This window comes from Trachypithecus francoisi, unplaced genomic scaffold (genome assembly GCF_009764315.1).
Source record: "Trachypithecus francoisi isolate TF-2019V2 unplaced genomic scaffold, Tfra_2.0 Lachesis_group21, whole genome shotgun sequence".
Taxonomy (NCBI): domain Eukaryota; kingdom Metazoa; phylum Chordata; class Mammalia; order Primates; family Cercopithecidae; genus Trachypithecus; species Trachypithecus francoisi.
Window position 1 is genome coordinate 31,496,722 of NW_022681467.1, and position 11,394 is coordinate 31,508,115.

General features: G+C 46.9%; 2 protein-coding genes across 3 annotated transcripts in view; one reads left to right on the top strand and one right to left on the bottom strand.

The window, feature by feature from the left end:
* Positions 1-2,156: 2,156 nt before the first annotated feature.
* SCAND1 (SCAN domain containing 1) lies at positions 2,157-3,145 on the bottom strand. Its single transcript, XM_033186283.1, is given in 3 exon segments — positions 2,157-2,875; positions 2,984-3,021; positions 3,023-3,145. Coding segments are annotated over 3 exon segments (729 nt in total). The 5' UTR covers positions 3,119-3,145; the 3' UTR covers positions 2,157-2,280.
* CNBD2 (cyclic nucleotide binding domain containing 2) overlaps positions 3,084-11,394 on the top strand; it is a 72,427-nt gene continuing 64,116 nt past the window's right edge. For both annotated transcript variants that reach the window (XM_033186278.1, XM_033186280.1), the window contains exons 1-2: positions 3,084-3,242; positions 6,256-6,306. In XM_033186278.1, the coding sequence (XP_033042169.1) occupies positions 3,117-3,242; positions 6,256-6,306 (177 nt within the window). In that variant the 5' untranslated portion in view covers positions 3,084-3,116. The remainder of the gene's footprint in view (positions 3,243-6,255; positions 6,307-11,394) is intronic.

Here is an 11,394-nt window from a genome sequence, read left to right on the forward strand (position 1 = left end):
AAAAAAAATTTAGTCACTGTGTTCGGTGTTTATATAAATTCTGGAGTAGCATACAGTAACGTCCTAGATCTTCACATTCACTCATCACTTACCCAGCCAGAACAACGTCCAGTCCCGCAATCTCTACATACATACATATATATATACATATACACACACACACACACACACATTTTTTTTTGAGACGGAGCCTCACCTGTTGCCTAGACTGGTGTGCAATGGCGCGATCTCAGCTCACTGCAACCTTCGCCTCCCAGGTTCAAACAATTCTCCTGCCTCAGCCTCCCGAGTAGCTAGAATTACAGGTGCCCGCAACCACGCCCAGCTAATTTTTGTATTTTTAGTAGAGACGTGGTTTCACCATGATGGCCATGCTGGTCTCAAACTCCTGACCTTGTGATCCGCTCACCTCGGTCTCCCAAAGTGCTGGGATTACAGGCGTGAGCCACCGCGCCCAGCCTATTATATATTTTTACTGAAACTTTTCTATATATAGATACACAAATACCATTGTTACAACTGCCTATAGTGTTCAGTACAGTCACATGCTGTACATGCTTGTAGCCTAGGAGCAGCAGGCTCTATCACAATGCCTAGGTGTGTATAGGTTATACCATCTAGTTTACATAAGTGCACTCTATGAGGCTCACACAGTAAAACTGCCTAAGGGCTCATCTTTCAGAATGCATCCCCATTAAGGGACGCATGACTGTATAAAGTTCTTCATCTTTTTTTTTTTTTTTTTTTGAGATGGAGTTTCACTCTTGTTGCCCAGGCTGCAGTGCAATGGCACGATCACCGCTCACTGCAACCTCCGCCTCCCAGTTTCGAGTGATTCTCCTGCCCCAGCCTCCCAAGTAGCTGGGATTATAGGCATGTACCACCATGCCCGGCTAATTTTGTATTTTTAGTAGAGATGGGGGTTTCACCATGTTGGTCAGGCTGGTCTCAAGCTCCTGACCTCAAGTGATCCGCCCACCTTGGCCTCCCAAAGTGCTGGGATTACAGGCATGTGCCACTACACCCAGATAATTTTGTATTTTTAGTAGAGATGGGGGTTTCACTGTTGTTCAAGCTGGTCTCGAACTCCTGACCTCAAGTGATCCACCACCTCTGCCTTCCACAGTGCTGGGATTATAGGCGTGAGTCACCGCACTTGTCCTTCACCTATTCTTAATCTTCTTTAAACATTACCTTTTAAAGAAGCCTGTTCTTACCTTCTGAACAACTATCTTTTTCCAGGGAGGCAGGTGCAAACTCTGCCAAGAAATCCCAAGAATGCAAAGATACTTCTCAATTTGTCTTTAATATGCAAAAGCAAAATGCCCCTCACCAACTTGCCAGCCCAGTCTCACTCATGCTTTCTGGTGTAAACTACAGGCTGATTTTGATTGAGAGCAGTGCAAGGAAGACAAGTCTGGCCTTCCTTATATTAACAAATGGCACTCACTGCAATAGGACCTATCTGGGACCAATCCAAGCTGTCCATGGACCCCAACTAGCTCCTTCCTGGTTGGGCAGAAGCCTCTACAAACAGTAGGTTTAAGATTTCAGAACAGGTCCTCATTATTTGCCAAATTCTTTCTTTTGTAAACAATTATGCTAGTTTAAAAACCAAAAGGGAGCCAGCATTAAAATGAGTAGCTTCAGTAATGTAAATAATCCATTATTTCAACTAGTTCTGCTTAATTCCTACCACAGGCCTAAAATTTGGCAAGGAAGTTGAGCAAGTCTGGCGGCATAAGCCGGAGCTCACAGAAACTAGCCTATCTCTGTGAAGGTTTGCAGTAAACACTTCACATTAAAATGGCTCGGTAACTTGGACATTTTGGGAAGCCTGTACCCAAAGGGCAGGTGCAAGTTGGTGCCCATATTGGCATAGAGGTAGCCAGTTAAGTGAGCATTTAATAAAGCCAGCTATTTTGCGTGTAAGAAACCCAAGTGGGTCCTTGGGAGCCCAGGTGAAAAACTTCCCATATGTGGTAGAGGGAATAACCCAGTTTCAGACAACATCAAAAGATCCCACTATAGCCAACGAAGGCCTTATTGTTAGGGACTCCCAACTTCGTTTCGGCACCAGCCAGAAAGGCGGTGGTAAATAGGCTTGGTAAAATAAACCCAATAAAGAACGAATGAAAGAGACACACCAGACCACAGGCGCTGCCAAAACTCATTTTTCATTAACATGGCCAAGTGGGCTCCCAGGCTCAGGCCTCCGGACCCGATCATGGCCCTAGTCTACACAGAGCGCCCGGCCCTGGCCGCCCGCAGTTCCACCGCTCAACCAGTGATGCGCACATCCGTGCGGCGACGGATCCGCCGGGCCCGAGCCGCCTCGGGCAGGATGGCGAGCAGCTGCTCTTGCACCAGCATCTCCACGATCTGCTCCTTGGTGCGGATGTCAGGCCGCAGCCACTGACGGGACAGCTCCCGCAGCTGCCGGAAAGCCTCCCGGGGACCCGCCGCGTCCTGGTAGCGGAACTGCCGGAAACGCTGGCGGAACGTCTCGGGGCCGAGTCTAGAACCGCCTAGGCCTGGTGGGGAGCGCGCTTCGGCTTCGGCCTGAGGCGCGACGCTCACGGGTGCTGGCCCGAGGGGCAACTCCCGGGCCGCGGAGGCCGCAGCCCGGGGCGTAGGGATGGCTTCGGGGACCGCGGCGTTGGGGCTGGAGGGCTCCGGGGCAGGCGGTGAGGCCTTCGACAGCGAGGAGCCCACAGAGTTAAGCTCAGAGTCTGAGCTCGAACCCGCTCCTTCCGGTTTCTCCGGTGGCACCGCCGCGGGACTCCCAGTGGCCCCCAAGATCGGCTCCGTCGCCGCCATAACTCCAGCTCTGGGCGTCACTCTTTGTCCGGTAGCTGTGGGCTCAGCACTGCGTCTGCGCGCGGGCGGGGTGAGCAGGGAGACGTTTCCGGTTAAAGGGCAGAGCTCGCGCCACCCGCGAGGGAGGCAGACTCGGGACCGGCAGAGAGTGCGCGGAGCTTACCTGCACCAGCGAAGCGCCTGCGGCAGCCGGAAACGAAAAGTCTCTGGCTTCTTTGCGTCCAGGTCGGCGCGCGAGCCCCCGGAAGCCGCTTGCGGGCTCTCGGAAGCGGCGCCCTCTAGCGTTCTCGAGTCGCATGAGGCGGCTGCTGCCCTCGCAGTGCAGGAGGGCGAGCGGCGCGTGGCTTCGGCTCCTTGCGAATGGTGGCGTCTCTGAGCGCAAGTTCGAGGAGGAGTCGGAGGAGGAGCCTGAATGTTTCGAGGTAAACTTCAAGTTCCGGAACTTATTCTTGAGCCGCTTCGGCTTGCAGGTGACCTTTCCGTGCGCGCGCCCCTCCTGATTGACCCTGATGGGCTGTAACTGTGACGGCCCCTCCTTCGGGAATGATTAGGGTGACAGCTGGCCGGCGCTCGTCCTGGTGGCGCCCGGCGGTGATCCGAACAGGGGAGCGGGACGGCGTTCGTTCTCTCGGGAAGGGCCCGGCTGGAGAAAGTCCTATCGCTTGGTCAAACTAGGAGGGCGATAGCACCCGCCTTACTGCGAGGATGACAAACTACAACACACCGTCTGGCGCAAAGGAAATGCTCCAGAACTCTTTGCTATTGTTATTTTTCGCGTGTCCTCCGAAACCAAGGGAAGGGAGGCTCTGTGGGTTCTGTTAACTTCAGGATTTAATAAGTGAACTGTAAATGCGTTGCCCTTTATGGTGGCCGCTGGCCGCCTGAGTTGACTGAGCTCTTGCAACGGAGCTAGTTGATAACCCTCGAAATATAGCGAATTGAGATGTGCTTAACTGTAAAATACGGGACTTAATACCAAAAAACTAATGTAAAATGTCTCAATACTTTTTAATACTGATTACATGTTGTAATATGTTTTGCATACACTGGGTCAAATAAAATGTTATTAATTTCACCTGTTTTTACTTTTTAAATGCAGCTACTAAAAAACATTTAAATTGCATGTGCGGTTTACGTTATATTTCTGTTGAGCAGCCTTGGGTTAGAGGATTGGAGTGAGACTGCCTTTTGCCTTGGTGGAATCCCCTTTGATGGTACCCACCTCAGAGTTGCTGGGAGGATTAAATAAGTTAAGCCCTTGGAGAGAAAGGGCTTTTAAGAAGTTTGCTCTTGTTTTTATTAGGTAAACTGCTTGCTATCTCTGAGCTACTGTTTTCTTAACAGTAAAATGTGGATGTAACAGAACTTACCTCTCAGAGGTCATTGAGAATTCAATGAGATGATGCAGGTAGAAGCATGTGGCCCTGACAGCCCTCGGCCAGGTGGTTTTCTGTCTGATAGCTGACTCACACATAGTTGTTGTTGCTTTTTTCTTTTTTTTTGAGACTGAGTCCTCTGCCTACCGGGTTCAAGTGATTCTTCTGCCTCAGCCTCCCAAGTAGCTGGGATTACAGGCGCCCACCACCACACCCGGCTAATATTTTGTATTTTTGGTAGAGATGGGGGTTCACCATGTTGGCCAGGCTGGTCTCGAACTCTTGACCTCAGGTGATTCACCCGCCTCAGCCTCCCAAAGTGCTTGGGATTACAGGCGTGAGCCACCGCGCCTGGCCACAAATAGGGTTTGTATCCTCATTTTACAGAAGGGGAAACTGAGGCCCTGAAAGGCCAGGGGCCTCATATGAAAGGTTTTGTATGACACTTGTAGTCCTTTTGAGCTCTGTGCAGGATGGAGGAGCATGTTTAACAACCATTAACACGCCGTTAGCCCTGATTGTCCCTATCATAGGATGTTTCCTTTGGATGGGTAGAAGTGGACCCTCATGAAATCATTTCCATAGCCTGAAAACCTTGAAAGTCATTGCAATGGGCCTTTAATGCTTTTTAGTTGCTGACATGTAAAAATTGGGAGATTTCACATGCAAATCTGGTTTTTCCTGAAAAAATGGAAGAGCTGGCCACACTGGACTCAAATTCCTGCCAGTCAGTAATCAACTGACACTGAGTAGAGAAGACTTCCTTTAGATAAGATACTCTGTCCCATTTGGTCTCAATCTCCACCATTCCCTATGGTTCTCTGAAATAGAATGTTGTTTGCATTTACTGTTGCTCTCAGGTTGTTGCTTTATTTAGAGCTGATATTTTTCTCTATTTTCTATTTAGAGGTGAGAAAGCAGGGCCCTAGTGTTTGTTATGCCTACTGGCTTCAAACCTTGACTTCTGTCTGGCGCCTTGGTAGTTGGGTTTGTGCTCAGAGTGGCCAACAGTGCTATTACCTGTGTGGCAACAGGTACTCAGTTTCCAGGGCTAAAGGAGCACACTAAACCCTTCTGTGGAGGCAGGAGGTGCTAGAAGTCTTCACTGGGGAGGGGACTTCAAGCTGAGACTCAAGAAGAAAATGGGTGGGGCTCAGGGACATTCCAGGTAGAAGGTACTGCCTGTACAAAGGCACATAGTGAGTAGGAGCAAAACTGTAGAAACTGCAGGCTATATGGGAAGGTGATTGGGATCTGGAGAAGGGGTGAGAGAGGTTGGAACACTGGTGGAGTTTAAATCATAAATGTCCTAGAATTCCATGTTTAAAATTTAGTTCTTCTCATGAAAGGAAATGAACTTTTGTGGCACCTGGAATATCATGAAATGTTATGTTAGATCTCTAGTTTATTTCTTCCATCCCTATTGAAATCGTGAATTATTAGAGGTGGAAGGAGGGACCTGAGAGATCTATTAGAATCATTGAATGTTAGACTGGAAGGGGACTTAGAAATTGAATTTTAAAATCCAGCCCTTTATGGGCCAGTAAGCCTGCTTTAAAGTAATTCAGCAGTAAATAATAAATAATGTGGAGGGAATAAATGAAACAAGATTGGCTCAGTAGTTGGCCGGGTGCAGTGGCTCATGCCTGTAATCCCAGCACTTTGGGAGACCTAGGTAGGTGGATCACCTGAGCTCAGGAGTTCAAGACCAGCCTGGGCAACATGATGAAACCCCGTCTCTACTAAAAATACAAAAAAATTAGCCGGGCTTGGTGGCTCATGCCTGTAATCTCAGCACTTTGGAAGGCTGAAGTGGGCGGATCACTTGAAAGATTGGCAATATGTACACTCTACTTTTGTATGTGCTTGAAAATGTCCATGACAAAAGTTAAAACATTCAGATTCTCAGAGTCTGAAAAAAAAATATGTAATGCCTCTTCTTCGAAAAGGGATGCAGTTATCTACTTTCATGTGATTTACATATATCCTTGAACCCTCCCAGGGGTCCCAGATTAAGTTTAAAATATACATTTATATTTCATTCTTTTGAATTTTACAGATTGAGAGGCCAAGATGCCAGAAGATGGATTGGTCCAAAATAAGAAAGCTAGTAAGTGATTCCATGAGGACAGAAATCTTTTGACTTTTAGCCCAGATTCTTATTATGCCTTTTTATCCCTAGATTGGGTGTTCACTTGGGAAGGGATCATAACTCATTCATCTCCTATCACTTAGCTTCCAATACAAGGCCTGACTCCTAGCCAGCCTCAGTGTTGGTTAAAGGAAAGAGGACAAATGTGGATTGCAGACCATCCCTGGGAAGGCAGAGCTCTCATATGAGTCCCAGACTCTTTCAGAGACCTCAGTGCCTTTTGATGGCACTTTGTTGTTGAGGGTTGTGGAAAAGAAGCTTGAATACTTATTTTCTTCTTTATCAGAGCCATCGTACTGGAGAATACATCTTTTAAAAAGCTTTTTATTGGCCAAGCACAATGGTTCACGCCTGTAATCCCAGCACTTTGGGAGGCCAAGGCAGGTGGATCACGAGGTCAGGAGTTTGAGACCAGCCTGGCCAATATAGTGAAATCCCATCTCTACTGAAAATACAAAAAATTAGCTGTGCGTGGTGGCGGGTGCCTGTAATCCCAGCTACTTTGGAGGCTGAGGCAGGAGACTCACTTGAACCCGGGAGGCAGAGGTTGCAGTGAGCTGAGACCACGCCACTACACTCCAGCCCGGGTGGCAGTATGAGACTCCATCTCAAAAAAATAATAAGTTTTTTATTTGGAAATAATTACAGATTCATAGAAGGTTGCAAAAGTAGTTCAGAGAGGTTTCATGTACCCTTCACTCAGTTTTCTGTAATGGTAACATCTTGCATAGCTATAGTACAATATCAAAACCAGGAAATTGACATTGGTACAATCCACAGACTTTATTCACATTTTCCCAGTTTTACATACATGCATTTGTGTGTGTATGTGTGTGTGTAGGTCTATGCAATTTTATCATGTATGGATTCGTGCAACTACTACCACAATAGCTAGAACTGTCTGATCACCACAAAAAAATCCCTCGTGCTGTCTCTTTAGAATTGCATCCATTCATCTTCCCTTCCCCTATCCCTAACCACAGGCAACCACTGATCTATTCTCCATGCCTATAACTCTGTTATTTCAAAAATGTTACATACTTGGAATCATATAGTGTGTAATCATTTGGGCTTGGCTCTTTCCACTTGGCACAATTCCCTGGAGATTCACCCAAGTAGTTGCTTGTGTCAATAGTTTGTCCTTTTTATTGCTGAGTAGTAATCCATGGTATAGATGTACCATGGTATATTTAACCATCCGTTGAAGGACATTTGGGTTGTTTGCACCTTTGAGCTGTTACAAATAGAACTGCTATGAGTTATTTTATGATGTGGCCTTGGGTAATCATCTTTCTGAGCCTGGAAATAGTAACTACCACACAGGATGGCTCTGAAGAGTCGATGAGGAGAAATATATGCAAGGGAACTGGTGCAGGGTTTGGCACAGAGTATATACTTAGTATTTTTTTTAAAACAATGGTTATGAAGAGATAATACTTCCTTGAATGTGTAAGTTCTAGTATGTAGTATTTTTAAAAGGCATAAGCATTGATATTATTATTAGTGTAGTAGTCTGTTCTCACGCTGCTAATAAAGACATACCCAAGACTGGGTAATTTATGAAGGAAAAAGGTTTAATGAACTCACAGCTCCACATGGCTAGGGAGGCCTCACAATCATGGTGGAAGACAAGGAGGAGCAAGTCACATCTTACATGGATGGCGGCAGGCAGAGAGAATGAGAACAAAGTGAAAGGGGTTTCCCCTTATAAAACCATCAGATCTTGTGAGACTTATTTACTACCATGAGAACAGTATGAGGGAACCGCCCCCATGATTGAATTATCTTCCACTGGGTCCTTCCCACAACACGTGGAAATTATGAGAGCTACAATTCAAGATGAGATTTGGGTTCGGATACAGCCAAACCGTGTCAGTTAGTCATTCTTGAACATCTGTGTATGTGTGATACTTTATTTACAGATGAGAAATTAAGGTCTAGAGAGATTAATTAACTTTCCTAGGTTCAGCCAGTCCATGGCAAGATTGGGATTCAAACCCACGTTTAACATAGACAGTAGGAACCATGGAAGGACTTAAAGCAGGGGAGGGATGTGATCAGATTTGTGTTTTAGGAGACTTAGTCTGGATGCACTGTAAAGAATATTGCTTTATTGCTGAACACTTAGAGTATTTCTGATTTTTCATTAAAATAATATGATAATCATATAGTGCTTAAAGCTTTTTCTGATTTCGAATTTTAAGTGTCTTATTACTATCAAATCTATTTGGTTTCTGAGTTTGAAAAGGAAGCATTCTGATAGCAAGAGTTTGGATGGTAAGGGATACCAGTACTTCCTTAAGCTATAATCCCAGTAGAGGACTGATTGAAATATTTTGCTACATATTGCCACCTTTGTTTCTATAAATGTGTGTTTGATTCATAGAACCTTAGGACAACCCCTTTAGTTCACAGATTGGCAAACTAAAGTTCAGAAAGTAGAAGTACTAGCCAGGGTAGAATCCAGGGCCCAGCAATGAATGAGAGTTGTAGTTGCTCTACATCCTCACCAGCACTTAGTATTTCATTTGACAGAGGCTGTCACCCAGGCTCAATGTCATTAGTTATTCAGAAAATTCAGTGCAGTGTTGCAATCCTAGCTCACTGCAGCTTCAAACTCCTGGGTTCAAACTGTCCTGCCTCAGCTTCATGAGTAGCTGGGATGACAGGCACGTGCCACCATGCCTCACTAATTTTTTTTGTGTGTGTTTTCTTGTAGATACAGGGTCTCGCTATGTTGCCCAGGCTGGCCTCAAACTGCTGGGCCCAAACAATCCTCCTGCCTTAGCCACCCAAAGTGCTGGGATTACAGGTGTGAGCCGCCGTGCCTGGCCCTACCTCTCACTTTCTCTGTCTCTACACTGCCATATGCCTCTTCCCTTTCCTTCTTTTCCCTTCTCTTCCCTTCTCTTCCCTCCTCTTCCCTCCTCTTCCCTTCTATCTTCTCCTCTCCCCTCCCCTCCCCTCCCTTCCCCTTCCCGCCTCCCCTCCCTTCCCCTTCCCGCCTCCCCTCCCTTCCCCTTCTCCTCTCCCCTCCCCCACCTCCTCTCCGTCCCCCTCCCCTCCCCTTTTTCTTTCATCTTGCTCTGTCACCACCACCCCCGTTTTCTTTCCTCTTGCTCTGTCACCCAGCTGGAGTGTGGTGGCATGATCTTGGTTCACTGCAACCTCTGCCTCCCAGGTTCAAGCTATTCTCTTGCCTCAGCCTCTTGAGTAGCTGGGATTACAGGCGCCTGCCACCATACCTGGTTAATTTTTTGTATTTTTAGTAGAGACGGATTTTCACCATGTTGGCCAGGCTTGTCTCAAACTCCTGACCTCAGGTGATCCACCTGCCTCAGCCTCCCAATATGCTGGGATTACAGACATGAGCCACCATGCCTGGCCTCTTGGCTCTTTTTAAATCATTCCCAACTTCTTCATTTGCTTTTTGCAGTCCTATCTTCTGTTCTCAGCAAGACTAGCTTTTTGATGTTTCTGGAATGACCTTCCCTTCTGAGATGGTTATTTTTAAAATCCCTTCTTTCCTAAGCTCTGCCAGTGTCTTCTCTGGCTGTCTTGAGTGTCTTTTCTTTGAACGATTACATCTTTGCTTTGATTGCTTGTTTTAAATTCATTAAGCCCTTTGACTTCTTTGTTCATGATTATCATCTGTTTCGTGTTAGCTTTTTTTCTTTTTCTTTTTCTTTCTTTCTTTTTTTTTTTTTTTTGGTGATTGTCTTTCATCTGCCGTTTGTTTTTCCTGTTTCCTGCCTCCCTCTCCTGCTTTTTCGATAACATATTTGTATAAGTCTGGTGCTATTTCTTTTTTTTTTTTTTTTTTTTTTTTTTGAGGCGGAGTCTCGCTCTGTTGCCCGGACTGGAGTGCAGTGCCGGATCTCAGCTCACTGCAAGCTCCGCCTCCGGGTTTACGCCATTCTCCTGCCTCAGCCTCCCGAGTAGCTGGGACTGCAGGCGCCCGCCACCTCGCCCGGCTAGTTTTTGTATTTTTAGTAGAGACGGGGTTTCACTGTGTTAGCCAGGATGGTCTCGATCTCCTGACCTCGTGATCCGCCCGTCTCGCCTCCCAAAGTGCTGGGATTACAGGCTTGAGCCACCGCGCCCGGCCGAGTGGATATAATTTCAAGCGTATTGATTCATCTTGGGCCCTTTCAAAGCTCTCTAAACTTCCTGCCTCTTCTTCCCCAAAGCTGATCTGATTCCTAGAGAAATTGTACAACCACAGCTGGCAAGAGGTGAGGTTGGCAGTAACCATTTTCGGAGTCTCATCAGGTCTTAACTGGCATCATCTGAGGCCTCTTGTGAGCCTGGATACTTTCCTTTTCACTCTTGGATCCTCAGGCAGTTCAGAGGACTGACGGGACACCCCTCCTGCCTATAGCCATCTCCTACCATCTCTCTTGCCTTCTCCAGGTCCAGTTGTTTCTTTCAGAAGCCCCCTAAACTTTTGAAGGGGATCTTCTTATATTTCCTTCCTTAAAACTAGGTCTGCAGTGGGGGAGGCAAAAACTCCATACCTCATCTCTCTCTCTCTTTTTCTAAAACTTTCTCTTCTTTCTCTCCCTAAATTCTTTACCTCTTTTCTCAGGGTATGGGGAAAAACCCGTTCTGTCCCTTCTCACCTCTGTGTGTGATTACTGCCCCACCCCAAGAGTGGCCTTTGTCTTTCTTCTCAGTTGACCAGCTGTCTTTGCTGCACTCAGTGCCTTTCTGTCTACCTATCAGTTGGAAGAGGGTTGACAGATACACCCCACGAGATAGGAATGGCAGAGCAGGTGATGCTGGGAATCAAGAGTTTTCAGGCTGGGTGCAGTGGCTCACGCCTGTAAACCCAGCACTTTGGAAGGTCAAGGCAGGTGGATCACGAGGTCGGGAGATCGAGACCATCCTGGCTAACACGGTGAAATCCTGTCTCTACTAAAAATACAAAAAAAAATTAGCTGGGTGTGGTGGCGGGCGCCTGTAGTGCCAGCTACTCGGGAGGCCGAGGCAGGAGAATGGTGTGAACCCAGGAGGCGGAGCTTGCAGTGAGCTGAGATGGCGCCA